Source organism: Parus major, chromosome 21, assembly GCF_001522545.3.
Source record: "Parus major isolate Abel chromosome 21, Parus_major1.1, whole genome shotgun sequence".
NCBI classification, from domain to species: Eukaryota; Metazoa; Chordata; class Aves; order Passeriformes; family Paridae; genus Parus; species Parus major.
In genome coordinates, this window is record NC_031789.1 from 3332069 (window position 1) to 3358877 (window position 26809).

General features: G+C 45.1%; 2 protein-coding genes and 2 long non-coding RNA genes across 9 annotated transcripts in view; 1 reads left to right on the top strand and 3 right to left on the bottom strand.

Annotated features, from left to right (window-relative positions):
* Positions 1–1569: 1569 nt before the first annotated feature.
* LOC117245386 lies at positions 1570–3591 on the bottom strand. 2 transcript variants are annotated; one of them, XR_004500052.1, is made up of 4 exons: positions 3082–3591; positions 2689–2934; positions 2218–2391; positions 1570–1889 (listed from the first exon to the last, which is right to left on the bottom strand). It is a non-coding gene; the product is annotated as an uncharacterized LOC117245386 (long non-coding RNA). The 2 variants fall into 2 exon arrangements; XR_004500051.1 differs by having other exon boundaries at positions 1570–2391; positions 3082–3585.
* Positions 3592–5649: 2058 nt separating this feature from the next.
* MRPS16 (mitochondrial ribosomal protein S16) lies at positions 5650–7090 on the top strand. Its single transcript, XM_015648240.3, has 3 exons — positions 5650–5717; positions 5791–6051; positions 6128–7090. Exons 1-3 carry the CDS (start codon positions 5705–5707, stop codon positions 6259–6261), a joined length of 408 nt encoding a protein of 135 aa, XP_015503726.1. The 5' UTR covers positions 5650–5704; the 3' UTR covers positions 6262–7090.
* Positions 7091–9991: 2901 nt separating this feature from the next.
* On the bottom strand, positions 9992–23485 carry SLC45A1 (solute carrier family 45 member 1). Of its 5 annotated transcripts, none has more exons than XM_033519268.1 (11): positions 23462–23479; positions 22184–22260; positions 21084–21258; positions 20014–20419; positions 18923–19015; positions 18251–18475; positions 16546–17285; positions 15189–15342; positions 13947–14123; positions 13061–13266; positions 9992–12989 (listed from the first exon to the last, which is right to left on the bottom strand). In XM_033519268.1, the coding sequence occupies exons 4-11, from the start codon at positions 20414–20416 to the stop codon at positions 12708–12710; spliced, it is 2280 nt and encodes a 759-aa protein (XP_033375159.1). In that variant the 5' UTR covers positions 20417–20419; positions 21084–21258; positions 22184–22260; positions 23462–23479; the 3' UTR covers positions 9992–12707. The 5 variants fall into 5 exon arrangements, with proteins under 5 accessions (XP_033375159.1, XP_033375158.1, XP_033375157.1 ...); XM_033519267.1 differs by lacking the exon at positions 23462–23479 and adding an exon at positions 23250–23313; XM_033519266.1 differs by lacking the exon at positions 23462–23479 and adding an exon at positions 23250–23313 and having other exon boundaries at positions 21084–21261.
* A 1999-nt stretch (positions 23486–25484) lies between these two features.
* Positions 25485–26809, bottom strand: part of LOC117245385 — a 2874-nt gene continuing 1549 nt past the window's right edge. The window contains exon 2 of the long non-coding RNA XR_004500049.1: positions 25485–26398. This is a non-coding gene — a long non-coding RNA (uncharacterized LOC117245385). The remainder of the gene's footprint in view (positions 26399–26809) is intronic.

A 26809-nucleotide genomic window follows, 5' to 3' on the forward strand; every position in this document is an offset into this window, starting at 1 on the left:
CATTCTGACAGCTGATGGGGAAACAGGAGCACAGTGAGAGGCTTTGGTTTGTCTGGGAGAAACGATGGGGTAGGACCTTGTGTGAGCTGTGAAAGGAGGGCTGCTGGATTGTGTGAATGATGTGCAGAATTGGGGCAGGCAGATGGAGAGGGAACAGCTCAAAAAGCAGAAAACCCCAATAACTCTCTTTGTTTCAGCAGAGTCTGGATGCCCTGATTAAAATGTGATCCTTGGGTAATGGAAATGGGAAAGGACTAAAATTGTGCTTCTGCTGAGATCCGTGCCAGGGCTAAAATCCTTCCTACAATCCTGCAGATAACATGGTGTTTTCTCACCGTAGATGTCCTGTCCCCCCTTGAAGCGTCGCATAGGGTGGAGCAGACAGCTCCAGGTGGGTGCAGAGCCCAAAGCCTGGACTCCTTCATCTCCTCTGGGCCTGCCCTCGCTGCAGTGGCAGCTTCCCCCCAGCTCCCTGGGCAGGGGGACCCCCAGAGCCCCCGGCCACGAGCCCCATCTGCCTCTGCCAAGGCGACCTGGGAGTGCTGGGACAGGAGCACGGCCGGTGCCACCTCTCTGGACACCTTCAGCAGGACCTCTGATGCCAAACCCAGCCAATTGTGTCCTGCTGTCCTCCCTCAGTGCTGAGTGGAGCTGATAGTGAGGCATAGATTTTGAAGAATTTAAGGTATTAGAAAAGCTAAGGCCTTAATTAAAATTATTTTTGTTAAACCTAATAAAAAATTAATCCTTGTTAAATTTAATAGAGAGGCACTACTAGAATTAGGAGCTAATCATTAGCCAATAAATAATTGTATTTATAACCTGATATTTGTTCAGCTGGGCTTGTTATGAGAAATGTAGAATCTTTTAAGGAACTTCAAGAACATTAGACAATTGCAAACCAGAAACCAACTGGAAACATGAAACTGGAACATGGCCAGGGGTTCATTTGTCACTTTGGATTGAAAAGGTAGAAAGGTCAGAATGAGGAAGAGCCATATCCCTTCCTCCCTCCCATGACCCTACTCATAAAAAGACCACCGACCCATTTCAAAGGACAAACTACACATGATTAATTGCTTTTTTTCTAATTAGCATAAGGAGAGTGGGTGGTAACTGGGTTATGAATATGTATTTGTATTCAATATCTCGAAAATAAAATAAAATAAAATAAAATAAAATATAAAAAAATGAAATTAAATGAAATTAAATGAAATAAATAAAATAAAATATAAAAAATAAAATAAAATATAAAAAAATAAAATGAAATAAAATATAAAAAAATAAAATAAAATAAAATATTTAAAAATAAAATGAAATTAAATGAAATAAAATGAAATAAAATGAAATAAAATAAAATACTAAAAAATTAAATAAAATGAAATAAAATGAAATGAAATAAAATAAAATAATAAAATAATAAAATAATAAAATAAAATATAAAAAATAAAATAAAATAATAAAATACAATAATAAAATAAAATAGAAAATAAAATAAAATAAAAAATAAAATAAAATAAAATAAAATAAAATAAAATAAAATAAAATAAAATAATAAAATAAAATAATGCCTGTATTCACCTGCAGTCAGGGCTGTGTGAATTAAGGGGTGGCCCTGCCCATCAGCCCAGCACTGCCAATAAACACACACTCTGTAACCCCAATCAGTCAAAGAGTCTTTGTCCATTATGGTTGGATACTGGTGTCATATGTGGCATCACTGCTCTTTGAGACCACAGTGAGGAAAGCAGTGTGAAACCAAGCTGTGCCCAGCAGGGTTTGAATTATGGTGCCTGCAGCAGTGGATGGAGATTTTCATCTTCCTTTGATGGGCTCAGAGTGGCACCTGGCATTCCCAACTTTGAGAGTCATGAGACATTACCTCAGTCCTGCAGTGAAAGAACATTCTGAATTTTGGGTAAACTGAGCCAGGACTCAGATTTATCTCACTCAGAGAGAAGGTGAAATACAGGGAAATGTCACCAAGGTGATTGAGGGACTGGAGCATCTGACATGCTCAGGATGAAGAGCTGAGATGGTTTAGCCTTGGGAAGAGGTGAAACCTTAATTAACTGGTGTGCACAAATACCTGATGGGAGGGAGTAAAACTTTACAGGCTCAGACTGTTCTGGGTGGTAGCCAGTGAAAGAAGAGGCAACAGGCACAAATTAAAATACAAAAAAATGCTCACAGAAATAAGAAAAAAACTTTTCCTACCATGAGGATGGTGAAACACTGGAAAAGGCAGGTCCTGACCAGTCTGCTCAGGTTTGAGCAGGGGTTGGACTGGAGGATCTCCAAAAGTCCCTTCAATGTCAATGATTCCATGCTCCAAGTCTGTCTTGGCCTCTCTGACATCAAATCCTGGCAGGGAACGTCACCACTCACCTGCTAAACAACTGAAAAGCAGGGAACTGTTCTCATTTATTTAGGGCAACTATTTGTATTTATTTAGGGAGTGTCAAAAATGCTGGGGGTAGAGGCCACTTTTAATCTTGTTTGCTTTTTTTTTTAAATCACCCCAAAAATTCTTGTGAAGTGCCTGTAATTTGTTCTGATTACATCCCCTATTTCAGAAAATAAAATACTTGTTGCTCTTTGAAATGAAACTTGCCATAAATACGACATTGAAAGCTACTGAATTGCCAGTTTCAATTGTTTAAAAACCATTACACAGCAGAAACTCACCTCATGTATTGTTTCTAAATCCCAGTGTAGCAAATTTTGTAAAGAACAGAACTTTGGCAAGGATCTATTTTCCACATCTCCACAGTTTTTCATATAAGGTAATGTAGTAGGCAGTCAAGCTGCTAATTGCACCTTCAGCTGTTTTATTTTCTACTTCCTCTTTCTTCTGAACAGCAATTTGTCCACATTTGTGATGTTAGAACATTCTTTTGCTTCTTGTGCTTCTTTTTCTCATGCATCACACCCCTGGGAGAGAGATTTCCAGAATGCAAGAAATAATTATTTTCATTAACAACAGGAAAGCAAATTCAAAGGCTTTAAAGGTGCAGGTAATCTCTAATTTTAGCCATAACAATGCATTTACTGTCAATTTAAAGCTTCTATTTATCCTACCTTCTAATTAACAACTCTTCTTGTTTGACTTGATGTAGTTTTTAGGAATGTCACTGTTACTTGTCTGAAGTCAGAAGCCTTTTTGGAGTCCTATAAAATGGAACACATTTTAAATGTTATGTTATAATTTAATGCCAAGAGACATCAAAACCCATCAAATTTTAGTGCAGCTGCCTGGCTGCTCTTGGCACAGAGAGAACCACGTGAGGGGAAGGAAAGGACTACAAAAAATGCACTAAACAGGAATTAACAACAAGCAGGGCAAGCTGGCACTGACTGCCCAGGGAAGCTGTGGAAGGAAAACCCCTGGAAGTGGCCAAGGCCAGGTTGGAGGGGGTTTGGAACCAGCTGGGACAGGGGAAGATGTCCCTTGTAAAGGGCTTGGAAAAGGATGAACCTCAAAGTCCTGCCCAGGCCAGGGGTTCAGGGATTTTCTGAGCCTCCCACTGCTGGGATGGCCAAACTCTGCCCAGGGACAGCTGGGGGCAGCTTCTGGGGTTTTGTGTGTGCACCTGAAAGAGGTGCAGGATGGAAGGGATGAGATGAAGAGAGGAAAGAGAGACAAAGAGAAAAAAAGTGAGACAAGAAGAAACAAAAGACAAGAGAAAGTGAAAGAGGCAAAGCAAAGAGGAAAGAGAGGGAAAGAGGGGAGAGAGGTGAAGACAAGACAGGACAAGGGGAGAAAGTTGGGCAAGAGAGAGGGAGAGAGACAGAGAAGCACAAAGAGGGGAAAGGGAGTGAGAGAGAGGCAGAGGAACAGGGAGAGACCCTCACAAAGACAACACAAAACAAACAAAAAAGAGCAAATAACACCAAAGAAAGATGGGAGCCAGAGGGAAGAAGCAAATCTTTATTACAACTGCAGTGAATCACCTTCTTTTCAGTTATACTTCCTCAAATACATTTCTGTACATTTGAGAGAACACTGTTTTACATCGGTTTAAATGCAGATTGATACAAAACCAAGGACAACTCTACAAAATGCAAAACATCCTTGGACAAAAGTCTGTGCAAGTACAGGGCTTCAGAATGAAATACAGGTGACAGAACAAATAACATGACCCTATACAATTTCAATCTCTCGAAAACCCAATCACTTTGAATACACATAAATAAAAAATAAATAATATGTAAATAAAATGATAATATATAAATAATGCATTTTTTATAAAGCAAGTACATAAGGGCAAGACATATTTTCTACACACGTACAGGATATTCAAATACACTACAGCTACAGAATAAAAATGAATACACAAAGCTATGCAATTCCTGACCAACACGGGGTCATACAAAACTGTAGAACATAACCTAAGCACAACCATAACCCAAATCCACAATCCTAACCCTAAAACCTAACACTAACCCTAATCCCTAACACTAAACATAATTCCCAACTAAAATCCCCAAACCCTAACCTTAAACTAACCCTTAAACCTAAACCCTAATCCGAACCCAAAATCCTAATGGAAAGCCCTCCCTTTTTCCCTACCCCACACCTGAACCCCAAACCCCAAACCTTAAACCCCAAACCCCAAATCCCAACCCCCAAACCCCAACCACCAAACCCCAAATCCCAACCCCTAAACCTCAACCCCCAAACCTCAAACCCCAACCTCCAAACCCAAACTCCAAACCTCCAACCCCAAACCCCAAACCCCAACCCCCAAACCCCAAAACCCAACCCCCAAACCCCAACCACCAAACCCCAAATCCCAACCCCTAAACCTCAACCCCCAAACCTCAAACCCCAACCTCCAAACCCAAACTCCAAACCTCCAACCCCAAACCCCAAACCTCAACCCCCAAACCCCAAACCCCAAACCCACGCCCATTTCCCAGCTGTAGAACCGCCTTTGACCACCAGGTGACATCAGAGAGTCACTGAGCTCAGCGCGCATGCGTGCTCTCCGCGGGCAGGTGACGTCATTCACTGAGCTCAGCGCGCATGCGTGCTCTCCGCGGGCAGGTGACGTCATTCAGTGAGCTCAGCGCGCATGCGTGCTCTCCGCCGGCAGGTGACCGCAGCGAGCGGCGGGAAGCCGTGCGCATGCGCAGTTTCTCCGGCAGGCGGCTGCACTCTCCGCGCCGCTCAGCAAGAGGCGGCAGCCACTCAAAATCCCCAAATCTCCGTGTTCGGGCTCGTTCCAGCGACAGAAACAGCCGGACGCGGGGAGATCTCTGCCTCCTCGTGTACGTCACCTCTTCTGACACCTTCAAGCCGCATTCAACTTATATTTGTATTTGAAAGCCCTCTAATTCTAAATTCGGGATTTCTTATATTCTGAAGTCCTGTATTTGCTATAGCAGATACGTGGGGTTATTTTAAAGTCAATTTTTAAATAAACTACCATTGTCTGTCAATAGATATAAAAATGAAAAACTCTGCAGTTCCAGTATTTGACACACACGCACACCCTCCCTATGAATTTTCAGGCATTTTGTGGCCCTTTTCGGGGAGCCCCAGCTGACCGCCCATCGCTCCCCGGCGACATTGGGATGCCCCGAATGACGTCACCAACCCCTCAGACTCAAACTCCCGGCAGCCACCGCGCGCCCCCCGCTGTGCACTTCCTGTCCGTTACGTCATCTCAGTGCGCCGCGCGCGGGCAGTGCCGCCGTCATGGTGCAGCTCGGTGAGTGCGGCTCGGCTCGGCTCGGCTCGGCTCGGCCGGGCCGTGACGTGACCACCCCGCGCTTTCTCCGCAGGGAGCCGCCTCCTGAGGGGCTACCGCGGCGGCCACGTCGTCATCCGCTTCGCGCTCGGGGGCTGCACCAACCGGCCGTTCTTCCGCATCGTGGCGGCCAACAGCAGGCGCGCCCGCGACGGGAAGTACCTGGAGCAGCTCGGCTGCCTTGACCCGCTGCCCAACGCGCACGGCGAGAAGGTGGCGGGGCTCAACCTGGAGCGGCTGCGGTACTGGCTGGGCTGCGGCGCGCAGCTCTCCCGGCCCGCCGAGAAGCTCCTGGGTAAGCCTGGGAGGGCACGGGGACGGGGAACGGGGGGCCCGGTTCGCTCCCGCTCTCACCGCGTCTCACCGGGCAGGGCTGGCGGGGTTCCTGCCGCTCCACCCCATGACGGTGACCGGCGCCGAGAGGCTGCGCCGGCGACGACAGCGCGAGCAGCAGCCCGAGGCTGCCCCTGCGGACGGCTCAGCCCAGCCCGGCACCGCGCCCTGACACCGGGAGGGTCTCGGGCTGCACCGGGACTGCACCGGCCCGCGGACTCCTGCCCTGTCAGTGCATCTGACCCCATTAAAACGTTACCTCTACACCGTCCGTCTGCTGCTTTCTCCAGAGTCTTCTCAATCAAAGTTCACTGTTGCCAAATTTAGTGGATGAAAGAGGTTTTGGGGCTCTAGTGCAGTGCAGGACCGTTCCAGAGGAATATACAACGCTTCCTAGGCGTGCCACAGGCTCCAGGTGCTCTGCCTGCAGTAGTGGCATGTCCTGTACCAGCTGCCCTTGGCCTGCTCCCCTTGTCAAGTGTTTTGAGTCCTGGCTGGGATTTACTGTAACAGCACAGTCAGAGGTTCAGGGGAGGCCTGGCACAGACAAATGCCAATGGAAGTGCAGCTGGTTTTCTGTTTACTTTCTTCAGAGAGGTTCTGGGCCTATTTGTTCATTTAAAAGCAAAAGAGAAATATTTCAGTCTCATGTAAAAAGGAGCTGAGGAAGTGAGCTACAAGTCCTATTATTTAATTACATATTTGACCCTGCTCCAAGAGACAAGAAACCCATCAAAGTCTCTCTCCTACTTCAGGTGCACCCTAAGCTTTTTGGGCTTCCTTTGCTGCAACTCTTAGATGATTCTACAAATACCAGGGAAGACAAGTTTCCAATGTTGCATCTCTATAAAGCTGGTAGTGTAACCAGTCCAGCAGAGGATGAGTTGACAAAATATTTTAAGAAAAGGGCTTGGCTTGCTCTCACAATACTGAGAAAGAGTGGTTTTATTTCTGCTCATGGGTGAAAGATTAGGTGAATAAACAGCTGTTCTTGGAAGTGACTGAGGCTATGAAAAGTTGTGTTGCTTTTCTCTTACACCTCCCTTCTGTGCATTTGATATGTTCAGCATCACATTTTCTATAAAATGGTAAGTGCACTCTGGTGCACTGGCTTCCAGGAAATTTCCCTCTAGATCTCCTTTTCTTGCTCCAAGGGGAAAGTTTGCATCAGCAGTGTTTTTCTTACCATAATCCAAAGGTACCACACAGCTTTTCCTTTCTGGAGCTTTCTGCTTTGAACACAGGGTCTGTCTGTAATGTTTCTTTTATGACACTTCTGTGGAGCCCTGGCTTTTGGCCCAATTTAAAAAATGCAAACAAACAAAACCAAAACAAACCCCACATAACACCCCAGCCTTACTTTGTTATTAAATAAAGCATCCCACAGTTATCCACAAGGCAGTAAAATAATTGTTTTCATGCCCTTTCCCATACTAAGAGCTCTGGGGCTGCCTGCAGTGCAGGAGGTGAGGGACTATTGGTATCACACACTAATTTTGCATGGTACAGTGGGAACAGGAGGTAAATGAAAGAAGTTCTAAGAGAAAAGTCTGGAAGTGCCTCAGCTAACTCCCTCTTCATTGTCCATGGAATCACTGGGCCTGTTTCTTCTTATTGACCAAATTAATAGCTTTTTCTAGATGTATAAACTCTTCCATGTAGGTCAGAAGAACAGTTTGTGCAGCAATGCAGAGCCCCTGGGCCACCAACCCCAGCCTGCTGTGGAAGCAGTGGGGCTCTGTGCACAGATACACAGTACTGTGTACCAGGACAGGAAAGCTCAAGCTCTAAAAAAGAATAAAAATAGGTATGCTGGGCATATAAAGCATAATTCTCAGCTGCTGTGATGCTGACAGCAGATGAAGGCTGAGAACAAATTACAGTGAATATTTCTAGTACCTTGGGAACAGTGAGAAGTGCAGGGCTGGGAAAAACAATGTGTCTGAGGCCTCCTGGAATTTGGTAGAGAAAAAGAATTGTAGGTACTTATGAGCACTGAATGCCATTTACACTTTGGACTGAACCTGCCTTTCAAAAGATCATCTGATACTTTTCTCTGGAGCTGTGAAGAGCCCCTGTTGTTTAAGGGGGCTGTGGGTAATAATGGAGTGTATAGGATGTAGGTTTGAGGGCGTGTTGCTGTAAACACTTCACTGAATACTCCACAGCAAGAGCTTGGGAAAAGGAGCAAACATTTGCCTTTCTTGGCAGGAAGAAGCATTGTTCCAACTCAGCTGTATTCCATCCCCTCTTCCCCAAAGTGTTGTGTGGGCTAAAAAAAAATAACTGTAGTAAATCAAAAATAAATGAAAGGAATAGGCATAAAGCAGAAGCACAGTAGGGGATCATTAGGCTGGCACACAGCAAAAGCCAGGCTTGAAGAAAGCTATGGGTGAAGCTCAAACCTCCAGCACAGTAATTCTTCACAGCACTGACAAGAATACTGTTACATTCCTCATGTTTAAGTAGCTCTAAGTAGTTTAAGCTTGGTTAACGCCGTACTCACACAACCCAAAATCTTCATTTCTGCTCTGATGCTGTGATTTCCTCTGCTGGCTGTTCCACTGGCTATTGCAACAAGATTTGTTATCCTTTTCTGAGAGAAAGCTATCCCTGGATCCTAGAAGCAAGAACAAAACAAACAAACAAGCTTATGTACATGGCTGATAATGCATCACCCCCACTGCAGACTCCCCAGCCTGCAGACTGCTACTCTGGGTGTATCTTACATCTGAATTCATCTCATTAACATTCCTCATTGCCTACTTTCTTCCTGCTCCCTGGACTTCCATGTTCAACACAGGATGAAGCAACCTCTCCTTTGTTTACTGTTAACCCTCTTTGGGGCTTGGACTGTGCTGTTGCCTTACAGATCTAAAAAGAATCTGGCCACCACTGTGACTGGGGGCATAAGGCAGCAAGCTGCCATCACCCAAAATTCTCATCATTCCATGCATTTACCATTTCTGCACAGGATATATGAGAGAGAGTACTGACAAAGCTTTTAACATTAAAAACTTCTTGTACAGCATAGGACATTGTCTCCCCAGAACCTTCAAATACAGCAAGGACTGCAATTCCAATTAAGGGTTCTGGTAAAACACCTCCAGCTTGTCCCAGTGCTGCTGCCCTGCAGGTTTTGCTGCTGTCTTGCAGTTTGAAATTTGTCAACTGGCCCTGCTACAGGAGCAGCAGTGATGGAAAGTTGCTGCAGGCATTTTTCCAGTGAATATCCACAAAAACCTTCCTTGCAGAAAAGCTGGGCTAAATGAACAATTATGAAATAACAACCACAGGTTTGGAAAATGTCTATTTAGATAAACAGATGCTGGAGATTTGCTTTGGCATTTCAGCCCTTGGTACTCAAAGAATTTTCAAGATGTGTATTGGACTTGTGCAGTCCATTGGGTGTTGTTATGATAATGGCATCTAAAAGTTTCTCCTCTCTCCTGAGGCTGTCTTCCAGTCTGAGTGAGGGAGAACACACATTAAGAAAGCTACCTTTTACACAAATTCTTTTTTTAATGAAGTGTATCTCCTGTAGAGTGCAAGATGCTTAATTACTCATTTGTAGAAAATAAATTGACCAGAGAACTCCTTTAAATACTTCCCAATATGGTTTATACATACATAGATACATATTGTATTTTTATATATAAATTTTATTATCTTTGATTCAAGAAAAGATTTATTTTTCCAACCAAAGAACAGCAGTTCTGAAATTGTGAGGTTGTCTTTCTGAGTGACACAGCAGAGGCTGAGGGAGCTGCAGACATGCTGAAATGGTTACAGGTTGCTTAATTACAAACATGTGAAAACCAGTTAGGTCTTTTCTCCATCTCTCTCCCCATTTTCCCTGCTTCTGTACACGTGTAATAAATACATTTACAAACATCCACAAATAATTGCCATGAAGTAACCTTTAATGATAAGGACTTAATCAAAATTAACCTTTAGGCATCACTGAAAAACAGCACAGCATAAAATCATTTTCCTGCCTAAACTCATGCATCTTTTTTTTTAATCAGTAACTTGCAAATTTAGACAGAATATTTGACACCTTTGGATTCCAGAAGGGAAACATCACGTTGCAGTTCACAGTCCACCAGTGACCATATACAGTAATTTCTGTAAAATACAAAAAGTCTGACAAAGGAAGAGAATAAGCAAGTAAGCAATGCCTCTTTTTAAAGTTATTTCTAAGGATTTGGTGCAGCTTCCAACTGTGCATGATGGTGACAGGCTCTGTTGTTGTTTTTTCCAGAAACCATTAGTATTGCTCAAAGCCCCAAATTAACACACACTGATGTTGACTTAAAAATACTGTGTATGTACCACTACATAAATACATATGCAAAATAAAGTCCATATCCCATAAAGTAGAAAAATGTAATATAGAGTCTATTGGGCAAGGCATACAGGCATACAATTTTATAACTACATAAATGTAGTTGATATTATTTACAGATGGAAATGGAGACAAACATTATCATCAAATACATTGATTTTATGATTTTTTTGAAGATTTTCACTTGGAACAAAATGATCTGCAACTCCAGCTACCTGGAAAAGTAAAGTGCTCACAATCCATTTAGTGCAATAATGCTGGCTACAAAACTTAAAGAGGAGAAAAAAACAATTAAGAACTAATACCACATTAGCTAGTGGAACCAAACAAAAAATAAGTTTTGAGTTTAAAAGTTTGAGAAGATACAGAAGAGAAATTAAGATAACAAAGCAGACTAACAAGAAAATAATTCTTCAAAGTCAAGTCTAGATTGTCAGAAATTAGAAGTGCCAAATGTTGTTTCTCATGGTATTTTGTCCCAGCTTTATCCTGAACATTCTTGGAGACAGCTGTCCCATAATCAAGGAAATGGCACAGACATTCCTGCACATATGACACCATGTAAGCCCAAAGAAAGAAATGAAAGATGAATGTACTCATCAGTCTGACAGCTGACAGTCCTTTGTCTCTCAGTGCTTGACTTCATAATTTCAGCAGTATTCCTTTGTTTAAGTCAGTACTGAGTAGTATGAAACTTGCTTCTAAAATATAATAATTGGGAGCAGATGATAAAAATGAGGGGTTCTTACAAGTTATGTTTTCAGCACTGGATTACAGCAAGCCACAACAACTAAAGATTATACATATTATTTCACCTTGGCATCATAGATCAGAATAAACTTAGGTGAACAGTGAAGTACAACCCATTTAAACGGAGTGACTCTCCAGAGAAAACCATTCTTCTGGATCTGGACCAAATATAATCTCTACAGGGATGCCATGCACAGCACAAGTGAACACCAAAATGCCCACCAGTCTTGGTGAAATTTGGCTGCCTACCCAAATACAGAGGCAGGATGACAGGGGCTTTAGAAAGAGTTTTATTAATGATTTTAAATTAACTCCTGACCTTAACTAGAACTTGTAAAAATTCTCACACACCACCTTCTAAAATCAGAGTAATTAAGAAATCTCTCAGATAATGAAACCCAATGCCCTTTTACTGGTTTCACTGAGATGTGGAAGATGCAGCTCTAATTGATAAGCACTTAGTCACTGATCCCCAGACTTCAGAATGTCCTATGGTAAAATTGTATAAACAAGAATGATGTGATGCAGGCTTACATACATTTTTCTAATGAGTAAAGTTCTTCAGAATAAACTTCTGCCCAAGGGAGAATGATGGGAAAAGACCTTTCTCCCCAAAACTGGGTTGTGGACAACTGCTAAATTGGATTATGGACAAATCCTCCTGCTAAGTCATCACAAATGCCTGTAGTCTTAATTAAACTGTAATGAGGAAGGAAATACTCAAGTATTGGCAAACATCACCAGGGACCACAGGCAGGACCTCCAGAGTGGGGTGTGGGAGCCAGGCCACAGAGCTTTCAGCCCACAGGGGTGTCTTGTAGCAGCTCTGCTAGTGGGAGCTCTGTGCACCCAGAAGCCCATGGCACTTAGCAGAGGATTTACACCACCCAAGCAAGACCAGCTGCTCTCAGCCTACCCAGAGTTTTGAAAAGCACCCTCCAGAGCCAGGCCTTCCGTGGGCAGAGGCTGTAGGATGGACCTACCGCTCCCAAAGGCCTCACAGGAATCACCACTGCCCTTGGCAACCAAGGCTGCTCTGCCTGGCCAGGAGGTGGCACCTTCTGCCCCCAAACTGGCACGTCACCACTCCCACGGTGGCAGTCTCTGCAGCAGTGCGTGCAGCCCAGCAGCTCACTGCCACTCGAGAGAGTGAGGTTGTCCTGCCCAGGCACCAGACTTTGAGGTCTCCTGCCTCATGCTGGACAATGCCAGTCATGCCCCGGGATGACAGCACCACGAGGCAGCTGCAGGGAACGGCCCCACCACTTCCTGCTGCTGTGGCCCCAGGGACACAGCCAGGCCTCTGCCACCTCAGGGGAAGGACGAGCAGTGCCAGGCGCCACTGACTCACCCCTCTCCTTCCCACAGGCAGGGGAAAGCTCAGCAAAGCCAGTACAGACCTTTCTTTCTGTTTGCCAAGCCCACTGCTGCCGTCCCAGGGGTGCACAGCCCGTCCTGTCGCGGCAGGGAGGCCAAGGGTGACACAATGAGGCAGCAGAGGCTGTGGCAGCTTCTCCCGTTTATTCGTTCCGCGCACGGGGCAGGAGCGGACGCTGCTCCTCGGAGGGTGGCAGCTCCTCGGGGGGCAGCAGCTCGTAGGTGACGCAGAGGGAGGAGAAGAGGCAGCCCAGGAAGGACATCAGGCTGGAGAAGTACATGGCACTGCTGGCGCTGCCCACGGCCGCCGTCAGCGGCCCCATGGCCAGGGCCACGAGGATCTGCGCCAGGAAGTACTGGCAGCTCAGCAGGGAGATGTCAACGCCCATCCCACGCCGCGTGCCCTCCGCCTGCGAGCCCACGAACTGCGGGGACACAGCCACAGAGTAAGGGGGTGTCCCGGGGGCTCCTGTCCCCTCCCCAGCCCGGGGCTCACCTCTCGGCTCTGGTAGTAGTCGCAGAGCAGGGAGTAGGGCAGCGTGCAGAGCGTGGCGAACAGAATGCCGTAGGTAGCGCACAGGGACAGCAGCACGTAGACATTCCTGGAGAGCGTGGCCAGGCCCGTGCCCAGCCCAAAGGCCAAATATGCCACAAAGTACAGTGTCCGTGTGCTAAAGCGCTCCTCCAGCTTCTCCAGCACGGCTGCAAGAAAACGGTACAGCTTTCGGGGTGAACTGCAGCCCTCCCCACTGCCACCCCTCAGTGCGGCTGAGGGGCCCCCTGTGGTTAGGCAGCCACATCTCAGTGGCAGCCGCTAGACCTCTGAGGAATTGGTGGCTTGCACCTGAGTGCCAAGGACTCCTTCCAAATCTGGCTGCCAAGATGCAGCATTGCTGCCCTATCTGCACAAAGGACATGGCAGAGCTGGAGCCTGGCAGTGTCCCTGTCCCTGAAGGGTAAATGGGAACTGGTGGGGTGGGAAGGCAGAGGCATGACACACATGATAAAGTGCTGGGGTGGCACATGACACCTGAGTACTCTGCCTGGGACACACAGGCACTGGGTGGTGCTACACCACAATTGTGTAGCCTATGGTGACTGCACGTATGTCTGCATTCAATGTACACTGAAAATGCCACCTGTGAAAGGAACCACATCCTAAGAGAGATGTGTTTTCACTGGATTGCTGACCTCACCTGCTGTCAGTGCAGGCCCAGCTATGTAGCAGAGGTAACAGGGTGAAAAAGAACACTCTGCTACAGCACTTGTGCCATGTGGTAGGCTGCCTGCACCATAAACACTGGCCTACTTGTTGCAGAAACACCACTTCCAAGAAATGTATCTTTTCCCAAAGCAGTAGTTAAGAAGGCTGTACCAAGTACCTGAATAGAAAGCAGCACTGAATGCATAGATGCACATTCCCCAGCAGCCCATGGTGACCCCAGTGTTGTACTTCTGATACTCATCTGAGTTGTGAGGTGCTTTTGGGTTCCCTTGGAACACTACTTCTCCCATGAAGTCAGTATAGAAGAGCAACATCCCCTCAAATGAAAGCCAACCTGAAAGAAGCGAGAAGTAACCTATTAGGATTCCAGAATATCTGTTTCCCCTTGTAAGCTTACATAGATGTTATCAGCTATATTACAAATCACACCCTAGGACAGGTTGTACAACCTGAGTGTTACATAATATCCAGCCACATTTATCTGAGACCGCTGCTCCCTGTGCATAATGCTGCAATGTTTGTTAAAGACATTCAGGCTCTTAAAGACCAAGATTTACCATTTGAATTCCTAAGTGGAAACCTCTAGGCTGACTAAAGGCCACAAAATACTGGTTTAGCAAGAGAGAAAAATAGATGACAGCAGTCTGAGCTGTCTTCAGGTTCTGACAGGACACAGTGCTCAGTTTAACAGAGTGGCTCATCCCATAGTAATTTCAGGTTGCTGTTATCCTCCCACATAGGACTGGAAAGAGTGCTTCTTATGTCATGGTTGCAGCCTCCAGAGTGCCTCTGACACAGTTAAAAACTCTGCTCGCAAATTGGCACCAAGGCCATTGATGCAGGCAATCCCTTAATTCCTTTCACAGCCAATGAGTATTAATTACCTGGTCCCTTCTGTCCAACTTTGTGTAAACTGGAATGACTGCGAGCGCTTCCTAAACACCAGTCACACATTGGTTAAGAGTAAAGGTAACACTGTACTGGTTACAGGCACTCCTGCAATGCCTCACTCCACACCTCCTCTTGGCCTGTTCTGGGACCCCTGTACATGAGCAGTCACAGGGAGGAAAGTAAATTTCCATGCTTACACCCTGAGACAGGTCTCAGGGTGTAAGCATGGAAATCCAACTAATCTCATCTTTCTGTTTGGTGTGAACATTCCCCTTAAGACATGCTGATTTAGGCTGTTGTTGTTGTTCCCTTTCTAGGAACACAGGCTTTACTGCTTTGCTGGAGTGTTTTTGGGTTCTAAGTGTTCTAAGAAGGTACCTCATTGGTATCTATATGGAAGAAATCAAGTTGTCTCTAGCAGCCATTGCAGCAATAGATAAAATACTGAGAAAGGTTCACCAGAGGTAGAGTCCTTCCTGGTGAAGGCAAGAGGGTGCTTTGGGAGTACCTAGGAAGTGGTTGATGCAGAGGTTCCGGAGAGCCTTGGGCATGTGGCAGATGGTAGAGCAAAGCAGCTTCACAGACAGGGGCTGCTCCGAGGTCTCACTCGATTCATTCAGCTCGCTCTCATACTTCACACCATTCAGCAGGATATTAGCAACCTGCACCATAAGAACTGCCAGGTCAACAGGCACAGTAAGGGAAACACAAACATCTTTTAAGCAGATGTATGCAATATTGCACACCTATCTGATCATCTGAAAGTTAAACTTTGCTGCTGGAGTTTGTTGATTGGGAGATTAAGAAGTGTATTAGACTGGAACAAGTGACAAATGGCAGCAAGGCACTGTAGCTTTCAGTATGCTTGAACCAGTTCTCTTCCCTTTTCTAGGGTACTTGGTAACCACATTCAGATGCACAGACACAATGGGAATGCATAAATTCCATTGCTTTTATAGGAGCTGTACCCACTTTCAGGTGAATGTGGATCCTGAAGTTTTAGAGACACTGAGGAAGAAGAGGATGAGTTGAATTGAAACACATTATCATTGCTTGCTAACCTCAACCCTCAACCTCAGTGTGTTCAGTCTGTAAAATCCTGGCCCTAACAAAGTCTGTTCTCACAAACTGGGTCAAAGTACAGCGACAACAAACAAAACAAACAAAAAAACACCACCCCCAAATAATTAAAATAAAATAAAAAATCCCCAAACCAAACCAAACCAAACCAAACCAAACCAAACCAAACCAAACCAAACCAAACCAAACCAAACCAAAAAATAACAGAGGACCGTTTACCTCATCCCAGATCATAAAAAAATGGGCCAGCATGCAGAGGTCTCAGACATTCCAAGTTATCACCAACAGTGGGAGGTGAGGTCAGAGTCTTATCCCTCAGTAAGGGAAAGCTCACCTCCCTGATGGAGCCAGATGTAATGACTGCCATAAGGAGAAGCTCATGGGAGAATCCTATCCCTGGCCCTATTTTGCAGGTCTTTCTGTGGAAAGGGAAGATACAGGCTCAATAAAAATATGACCTTTTCTCTCATGTGGTAGCTCCCTTGGTAGTGAAGCAGGACTAAAAATACTGACCTAACACTCACAAGTGGCCCAGTTAAGAGTGGGACATTCCCATTTCTACCATCTTAACAAAGGCAGCTGACAGACTGTCAGCCATAATTCACACTCTACCCACTACTTTACTGGTAGAGTCATAGCAGGTGTGCTGTTCCTATAATGACTTTTATGAGGAAGCTGTCACAAGAGTCTTTAATGAATAATTTGTGCACCACACATTTAAACTCTATGAAGAGATTAATAACACTCATGTTTACATGGTCTTCTCATTGATTTCCTGCTCTTACCTGTTGGCTGAAGGTTACATTTCTTCTTCTGTTATTCTCTGGGCAGTGTCCTGTTACAGCATCTGGAATGGCCAAGGTCTGAGGTCTTTTCAAGATCCCTGATGACCGTGGCTTTATTGCATCCAGTGATCCCACTCTCAGCACATCACTATCAGGCCCTGATGTTAAGCTGCTCTCCCCTTGCTCCAGAATTCCATTTGATCCATGGTAACAGCCATCAGGCACCCGAGGAAAGCTGACACTGACAGGCTGCCTGGACAAACTAGCTGGAAGTGTCATGTAACTATTATGCCCGCCTGTAAAACAGTCTATAAGCACACTGTCAATATTGGAAGTCCCAAAGGATGATGCAAACTCATTAATTCCCGTCAAAGAATTGTCTCTGCTGATAAAACTCCCGTATTTTGGCGTGAGTGGGCTCATGGGGGAAACAGGACTCGTAAAACTTTCATGTAAGTGAGCTGAGTTATGAGAAGCAGAGTTTTCATTTACACTGTCCTCAAAGAAGAAAGGTGGAGAAGGAGGGAGAGGAAGACTTGGACTTTTCATCACCTTTTTCTTCCTGTTAGAGGACTTTAATGGTCTCTCTGGAATGCTAACTAGAGTCAGCACAGTAGCAATAGTCAGTACAACTGAGGTGAAGACATAGATGACACGAAGTTGCCCTCCTACAGCTTTTCCAAAACTGGTTTTATCCCAGTGTATTCCTCCAACAACATAACCAAAGCCACCTCCAAGACCTGGTGGAAAAACAGAGCTAAGATTATCTTCCCTATGCAGTCCCACAAGTCAGTAGCAGCACAGCATAACTTGTCTAATGAATCATGAGAAAAATCTGACATTTCTGTTTTACCATTTGATCCCTTTTCACTTCAAATGCACTAATTAACACAGCTGTTCCACAAGGACAGTCTGGATGTACCAACATGGTACAGAAAGAGGGAGAAAGTGCTGTGAAAGTGATGATACAAATAATTAAAAATTTTATCTTTTCTTTGCCAAGAACAAAACACCTTACCTTTAGCTATTTCAGTCCGTAAACAGAAGTGTCCACCAGCCTTGTGACAAGGCTCTGCAATCATTCAGCTAAGACTGTTTTCCTGAAAGTGAAAATCCATTTTCCTCATATGAGGAATGCAGATCTAACTAAGACAGATCCAATCACTTCAGAAGCGTAGCAAGCTCATTACTCAGCATTGTGTTGACAGTGCACAAAACTCTGCCTCTGTGTTACTACTGATGAACAGGGAAGTTTTGAGAGCACCTCTCTCTCGCCATTCACATGGTGGAAGTCTTACAACATCTCCTTTCTTACTCACAAACACATTCAAGAGTGTGGAATAGTCTCCTACAACAGGGCTGCACAGCGATTGAAGATGACAGCAGTGAGGGATCAAGAGCACCCAGTATGCACTTTCACCTCCAACAGAGCAACTACTGGATACATATTCCACACCTGCAGGAAGCCAAACCTCCTCCCTCAAGGGATTTGTTTCCATAAGTCTTACAAAATATGTGAGGGACCTTCAGATGAACAGCCCAAGACTGTATCTTGAGTTGAGGTAGTCTGCCTCAGTCATTATACTTTATATTCAGGATATATACATTATATTCAGGAAAAGACCAGCATTTACACTCTGCTTTCTCACAGCAGGGCTTGTTTACTCAGGGTTCACTTCTCCCAGGAAGCACCAAGAAGACATACCTGCTAACAAAGCATGGATGTTGAGGCCCCTGTCTTGATCCACTGGGCTGCACACATCCATCATATAGGCATGACTGGGATTGTCTGCTGAATCTGCACTGAAGTCCATGAGGACAACACCACAGACTGTAAGGATGATACCCCATTTGTGGTTATTCTCTGTGTCAGACAAGGCACTCCCTATATCTTTGCCATTCAGCATAAGTGAGAGCCCAAGGAGTGCTCCTAGGAACAAAACCAAAACAAAATCAGTCACTATTTGTAAGCAAGCCTGCAGAGCTCCAGACTCCAGAAGCATTATTTTACCTGCACAACCTTGCAACAAGAACTACTGCTCTTGTTCATATCAATGCAGCCTAGGAAATTAGTGTGGCTTATAGGATACACATAATCCTGTTCCACTATTCGAGCTTAATAAATGTGTAGAGTTTACTTTGGCCAAAACCATCCCCATTCTTGACCCTCAAAACATCCTTTCAGACTCTGGGAAGCTTCTGTGTGTGGATGTCCAGCTGCCAAAGCATCAGCTCAGTGTCACTTACCATCTTCTTCAGAGCCACAACACCCAACACCTCAGGAGCACTTTGTTCAGCTTAGTGCCACAAGGGATGTCACAGAAGAGAGATGCACAACGTTTTTAAGTGTTATGCCCATCATTTCTAAAAGACACACCTACTGCTAAAACCAGAATGAAAGGTCTTCTCCTCCCAAATCTTGATGTGCATCTGTCACTCCAGGCTCCCAGCAAAGGCTGTAGCAAAAACCCTAGAAAAAAAAAAATCACCAATGAAGAGGATTTTTCTACAAGTCTGTCTCACAGAGGAGTTAAAACAGGCATGCCATAAAAGGCAGTTAAGGCAGGACACCACAGTGCAGTGACACCCCCAGTCAGCACTGGTCACCCAGGAGCACACACTGCACACTGCCTGGCACTGCCCAGGACAGGGACTGAGTAACACAATGTGCTGCTGCTCACTGCTGAGCACTTCACTCTGCATCTGTAACAGAGTTTGACACCAGGTGAAGAGTCAGAGTACAAGTTACACATTCTTAAGCACTCTGTTCCTTACAAGCTATTTCATTTATCCCATATAAGATGTGAGATCCCCTGCAGGATTAGCTTGGAAAACAGCAGGAAGCAAATAAACAAGTAGGAAAAGTGCCTGTAATTAATTTGTGCCAGCCCATTAGGAGGGGCCTATCTCTTCTTCTGAAGCACATGTTGTGAGTACAAGAACAGGCAGAACAAAATTTTCCAAGTGGCATCCATAGTAATGGATACACTCCCAGCCCTCCTCTGTGCTAAGGCAAGTAAATCAACACCTGTATCATCAGTGGTTGATGGTCTTTCATCATAGGAACACCCCATTTGTTTCAGAAAGTTAAACAGTAGAAGGCAATCCCACTCTTCTTTTTTTCACACACAGTTGAAAACTGTCTCTATGCTTTTTTTCATGGTGACATAAACGGATACACCAATCTTCTTATGCTTGTTTTGAAATACAGGAACAGAGCAACCAAAGCTTACCCTCACAAAAGTTTTAAGAGAAGCTATTAAAAGAACAGATATTTTGAGTACATTGGTCTTATTTCAAGGCAGGGCACATCAAGATTTATCCTCCTATTTGTTTGTCTAAAATTATGGTTAGTACATCTTGAGAGAATATACTCATGAGCTGAGGTACTGCAAACAAAAAAAAGCCACAAAAAAAACCCCATAAGAGATAAAATAAGAGGGAAGAAATAGCATCAAGAAAAATTACCTAATATAGGGCTGATGAACCACACCATTCCATACAGTTGGTCTGGAAGCCCCATCTGGAGCAGCACAGGCGTGACATAGGCTGTTTCCATGGCATAGCTGAATTCAAGCCCAAAGAGAATGCACCCATTGAAAAGGAGTTCCAAAAAAGACCTCTGAGGCTGGAGATCCCCAAAGTCAACCAGATCAATAGGACACGGAGTATTTGGTGGTGGTGGCGGCGAGGGCCGGATGTGTTTTCTCCTTTTCGGGTGTCTCTTGAAGTTGTTGGCCCGGTGACTTATGTGCCGTGTGGGCAGCCCAGAATAGCCTGGAACTGGTGACCTCCACACCTCCTGAGAAGCCACACCTGACAAGAGTGCAGCATCGCTCACAGGGCTTGGTGCAGATGGTGGAATCATCATGGTCTAGAAGACAAATAGCTCAGAACAAAATGGTTGAGGTAAGAAAAATTTTGTTTAATTTTTTTTACTGAAGTTCAAGTAATTTCTCGACATTTCACATATGAAGTGTGGTCTTTGTGTTTGTTACAACCCCTTCTTTCCATCTCTTGATGGAAGGCATTTGTGTTTTATGGGCACACCTGCACCTTTGCACAAATGAGACAACAGAGATACTGTCTAGGTTACCTGAGTATTTGCCTAGCATCACAGGGGATTGAGATTGAAATATTTAAAACAATTAACAGTCACAGATGTCACACTTCCCAGAAGTTCCCAATGGGTCAGCAAAGGGTTTATATTTATGTAGAATTCACTTGAGTTAAACTCACTCGAGCTAAAAAAAATAAATCACAGTCTCAGCATATGTTTACAATAATGCAAAGCTGTGGACTGGCAGCAGATTCCAGACCCCTGCTGCAACATGAAATCACTTTGGCAAAAAATCCTTTTGGTACTGATCCTACCACTACTGCTGCCTGTGCTGAGGCCAAGGCTTAATGCAACACCTTTTCTCAATAACCAAGTTTAGTTTTATTCCTATTGCCACTCCTGAATTCAGCAGAAATATCCCCACTGCAAGGACAGGGTCTGATCCTTAGGGACTGAATCATGAGAAGAAGATACATACCCCAAAAGCCACCCTCAGAACTGCTACTCCTCTTTCAGTGCTTAATGGTACCCAAGTGCTGAATAGGCTCCTTGGATCTCATCAGAATCACTCCTGTAGCCAAAGTGTTCACAGTGTGGTGGGTAAAACAGCCAAATGGTTTCCAAAATAGCACATCAGATAGATGCCAACAGATCTGCTGCATAAACGAACCACATGTGATTTCTTGATTCTTTTTGCCAGAAATGGAAACAGCTCATGAGTGAAGTCTGACTTTTTCTATATGCCTCCTTGCCCACAGACCAAAGCTGTTCCTATACAAGAACAGCTCCACATCACCCCATCCCTCTTCAGAAAACCCTCACAACTGCACACTCATGCAACAAGTCTCTTTAATTTTTTTCTTAAAGTTCCCCTGGGGAAAAAACTCCCAGCTCTTCTACTCTTTGGCTGCACAGCACTCCCCTAAATCTCATGTTTTCTGCTTCTTTGTCTGGGGCATTCCATACACTGGTCTTCCTTCCTGTAGCCCTTAGTCTAGACAAAGCCACAATTTGCTACATATCCCCAACCACTACCAAAAGCAGAACTCCATAAGGCCATGTATACCATCACGCTAACCCAAGCATTGTTAAGCATGGTGGATGATGCCTACACAGACCAATCCCCAGCTCTGTGCAGGGATCCAGAGACACTGCACAATGCAAAACTGACTGCCAAACACCTCACAAAGACTGCAGCTGGAGTAACTTTGAGTGCATTTGAGGGCCAAGGAGGATAAGGAAGAATGAGAGTGAGAAAACATCTATTGAAATACTGCTAACGTTATATCAAGGGTTCCCTTAAGACTGCTTCTCCTGAGACCAAGGTGTATATCACACAAGAGAAAAGCAATTCATAATCTCAGCTGCACATCTTGACAACCCTCACCTCACACAGCACCAACAGCAAGCTGCATCTTGCTAGGTAAGTTCATTAGCCACAAAGTCCCATAAAAGGACCAGCAAGAAAGAGTACAGAGACTTTGTGAAGATATCTGCACCAGCGTTCCCCTTAACATTTTTTCTGCAAATTACTGAAAACTTCTTATGACCTTTGTATCTCACAAGCAGAGTACTTACTTTGTAGAGTACCTTTATCAGCCTCGAGGACAAAGTAATTTCCTCACAATGAGAATTTATTAAAAATAAGGAGATACCTGAAAGAAGACATAATGAAAACCCAATCAGATTCATGCCAGTTCCTTTAACAACCCTTTCACAAAGCCATGACAATGAAGAGAAACTAGCAGCCCCCTTCACTACTATTATACCTTGCCATTTGCACAGATGATGTTATCTCATCTCCATCTATTAATTTCATTCTAGATCCTCCTTTATCTTCCTGCTCTTTACTGTGTATTGCAAAGCAATTGCATTCCAAATCATAAGTGGCAACGTTTCAGTGATATAAGGAAAGAACCCCTATGCATGACTCAAAAATACACGTGGTGACTTGCAATTACTTGAAATGAAAGGCTATCATTGACAGCATGCCACTGGTCCAGCAGAAAACCACTGTAAAACTATGAACTGAGCCTATACCCTTAATCCCCATTTTCCTCAACTTACTGGTTGTTCACAGGAAGACATCTCAAACCTGCCCTCGGGTAAATCTAGGTGGTGATCAAAACAGCGGCAAGGCAGGAAACCTCTCCCTCAGCGAGGCTGCTAGCCCCCAGTGTCAATAGCTATCTGGGATTTTTGGCACTCGATGTCTGTTATACCAACTGCACATCACAATCCGGAAGGCGATGCTGGCTCTGCCGGCTGCCATCCGCACAAACGTGTGTGCACAGGCAATGTGCTTGGCAGCCAGGGTCACCTGCCCTCGGCGCTCCTCCTGAGCACCGCCACATCGAAAATGAGTCTTTACTTTTCTGCCGGAATCTGGTTCCAATTTTTCTGCGTCGGGTACCGCGAGCTCCAAAAACCCTGCCGGGGAAGGCAGGCCCTGACCCTGGTGCTGACCCGGCCGCCGCCTGCCCATCCTTTGTGCCGGCCGGGCAGGAGCCGCGCCGGTGGCGCCGCGCCCCCGCCCCCTCACGGCCCCTCACGGCTCCTCACGGCCCCTCAGGGCCCCGGGCCTCGCGTCCGCCCCGGCCGCCAGCGCGCAGCGACCCCCGCGCTCCCGGCCCCGCCGCCTCACCTGCCCGGCCCGGCCCGGCCCGGCCCGGCCCGCACTGCGCCGCGCCGTGACGCCAGCGGCTCCGCCCCGCCAGCCGCGGGAGGCTCCCGGCCGCTCTGCCCCCGCCCGCCGCCCCCGGCCCGGCACCGCCTCCCCGGAGAGCCCCCGAGGCTGCGGCGGCGCCGGCAGGAGCCGGGTCGGGGAAATCGCCCCCGGTTCACGGCAGCACTCACCGCCCGCCGGGCTCGGTGCAGCAGCGCTCGCTGCAGCCGCTCCCGCCCCGGACAGATGCGGCTGCCGGGCCCTCGTTCCCAAATTGGCACTGATGAGGCGGATCGTGATAGGATTTTTAGCGGGTGCAGAGATATTTTTTGATAGGCCTATAGAGCAGATGCCGTAGAACATGCTGCACTTCTCTATTTAATAGTCTTCCCCTTCCTAGGCTAAAGAAATTAAGCAGTTTTATTTTATAGTGCCGTATTTTGGGCTTGTGTTTCAAATTTCTTTATGGTTTGCAAACAAAGATGTAATTACATAGTGCAGTCTGCTCTACTTTTAAAATAAAACTTAAAATTCAGAGCGTTAATCATTAAGCATTCTTAATTTTATCTTCAGTGGTTACCATAACACTGCAGGAAACCCTAGTATATATTAGTATTTAGGTCTTGTAGAATTTATTGTATCAGGAAGATGGCACATAAATCACTAGTCACAGTAGGAATAAAAGGAATCGTGCCATTTGTCTGTAGAAAAGCAGCTCTAATTCATGCAATAGAGGGTGCAATCACATTTGGAAAAGACAGCAAAGAGCACTGTCTGAGGCAAGTAGGGTTCAGATAGGGGACAAGCTCATATAAAGCCTAACAAGAAACTGTGAGAAATTTGGATAATCTTGCAGCACACAAGGAAAGGCACAAGAGACCACTGCACATTCCTATTGCCATGGATTTCTTGCCACCTGATCTGTGTTGTTCAACTGTTTTACATCAGTTTGGCCATGATATTGGTCAAGTATTCTTCATCAATGTTTATGTAATTAAACATCAGTGAAAGTGACCTGTGTACAACACTTAGGGTTATTAACTCACAGCATGACATTGGCAGGGCAGAAAGGGGTTTGTACTTGTCTAAATGAAAAGTGGGGTTTGGTTCCTCAATCCTCAAATGTTCTTCCTCAAAAACCACAACCCAAACACCATGTCCACAGTCCCAGCCAAACTCTTCCCTTCTCTGCTTCCTAAGACAGGGCTATCTCTAAGTACCTTGTTCCTAAACTGACCCTAAGGTATGATTGTGCCAGATTAGGTAAAACTGAGCAAGAAATTTATCATGTTCTGGCATTGTTGCACTGTTGTCAGCAATTTGATACCATACATCTTTTCATCTCCTCCCCTGTCAAAATTCTCATGCAAGATAAACTAAACAGAGATGAGAGAGTCAATCTAATGCCATAGATGTCATATCTGAGTAATGGAATAATGTCAAAAATACACCTATTTGCCACAAACAGCATGTGTTCTATGCCAGACACCACTGCAGGCTTCTATTGAGGATAAAACAGGTTCCTCATTTCACATACATTTTATCCCCAGTGCCCTTGGCAGGTTGAAGCTAATTTGGTACTGGGATATCCCTCACCTGTCTGTGCTCAGCTTTTCCTTTTGCTTCCCCAGATATGAAGCTTCTGGGTCTCCACCAACCCAGCCTTGCCACATGCCACTTCTCAGTGCTGATCCACATGTCTGTGGCCACACCAGGATGCTGTGTCTGCACCCAAGTCTCATCACAATATCCACAATATTCACTACTCCACTTGCTGCCTATTGAGAGAACAAACTGGTTTTAGAAGCCACATTCATAATGAACTGATTAAAATCACTGCAGTTGCTCTGGAAGAAAACAATCACATTCTCATTCAAAACAACCCATGCTAGAGCTCTGCAAACACTGGGAAGATCAAAACAGCACTTAAGAGTCCCATCCCTTGTCAGCAAGGATGACTTTTTGTTCCACCTGGGCATGGAGAGTGGGTTAGATCATTAATGCTGCCAAGAGTCATGGCCATGATTTTTCCTCATAAATGTATTTGAGATATTAAACTCATGTTTATTCCATGGTCAATTAAATAAAATTGTCTGCTCAAAACTTAAACAGATTAACTCTTACACCATTTAGCACAGTTTGTCCATTTGGGGACAGTGGGACAAGTAACTCTAGTCCTTCCCAGGATAACAACAAAGGAGAGAACAAAAGCAATTCCTGCTGTGCATTCATTTATTAGCATCCTTTGGGTTTTAGACAAAACAGAAACCACAAATCTCCTCTCCTCTGTGAGCTTGCACATAAATTGCTGTTGAAATGTAAAGTTACTCATTTACTTTGTACCAGTTTAACCCAACAACGTTCAAAAGAGCAGGTTTTGGTGGTGAATACCTACTGCTATGAATCTGCGCTGTTCCCTCCTAACTTCTCTGGGTGCAAGATGCTTTGCATTCACTAAACACTTTTGTTAAGTCCTTCACAAAGCAGCTTCTGACAGCATATTCATCTCTGCTCATTTACAGCTTGATGTTAGGCTCACTGTTTCATTTGCCAGCAGGCCTCATTATTTGCTTTGCTCAGATCAGACCATTCCTCTGTTTCTTGGAAACCTCTCTTACTATCCCCATAATCCTTTCCTCTGACGCAGACATTAGCTCCAGTCGAGTGAAATTCTGTGCAAGACACCAACAGAGAGTATGTTGTTCTCCCTGTTGAAGAGCAGGGCTTCAGTTCTGTGGTGTTGGGTGTTTCTTTTTCTCCTTTTGTCTTAAAATTAATTTAAAACATCTTTCAGTACAGTTCAGTGGATCCACGATGTCATTCTGTGATCCATCCAGAACTGGAAGCTTCTTTTCCAAACATGACTTGAAGTTTTGAGGGGAGAAATACAAAGTCTGCAGCAAACAGAATGGAAGTTTTTGGTGCTTGGGGGCTGCTGCTTCAGAACACCCAAAGGCCATATGAATGCTGGAGCAAAGATGAATCTATGCTCAATAAGTCAAGAAAGAAGAGGCCTGATGAGTTACCAAGTTTTTGTGTCTGCAGAGGAACCTGTGCATACACTTGTCATGGTTTGATACTGGCCAGATGCCAGACACCCACAGAAGTCATTCGCTCACACTCTTCTGCTATAGTTGGGCAGAGGAAAGGGAAAAAAAATAATAAAGTGCTTATGAGTTAAGAACTGAGAGAAAAATACTTCAAGGGCAAAACAGGCTGAAATTTAAAGGTATAAGGTAGATTAATTATTAACATAGTCAGAGGAGGAGAATGAAAAGTAAAAAAGAGCCTTTAAAACACCTTTTCCCCTCCCCAGCCCTTCCCTCTTTCCCACCAACAGTGCAGGGAGACAGGGCATGGAGGTTTTGGTCAGTTCATCACTCGAGATCTTGTTCTGTTTGCTCAGGGAGGGGAATCTTTCCTCTGCTATGCTGTGGGGTCCCTGCCATGGGCAAACAGCCTTCCCAAAACTGTTGTGGAGTGAGTCACTCGTCCTGGGGTGCAGTCCTCAAAGGATCAGCTGCTCTAGTTTGGGATCA

Coding starts and splice junctions, on each gene's coding strand:
- MRPS16 (XM_015648240.3), top strand. Junction 6,052..6,127: donor GCCCGCCGAGAAGCTCCTGG/GTAAGCCTGGGA, acceptor CTCACCGGGCAG/GGCTGGCGGGGTTCCTGCCG.
- SLC45A1 (XM_033519265.1), bottom strand. CDS start 20,416: ATGATGATTCCACCATCTGCACCAAGCCCTGTGAGCGATGCTGCACTC. Junction 15,343..16,545: donor ATGTAACCTTCAGCCAACAG/GTAAGAGCAGGA, acceptor CTTATGGTGCAG/GTTGCTAATATCCTGCTGAA. Junction 13,267..13,946: donor CAGTGCTGCTTTCTATTCAG/GTACTTGGTACA, acceptor GTTTTCTTGCAG/CCGTGCTGGAGAAGCTGGAG.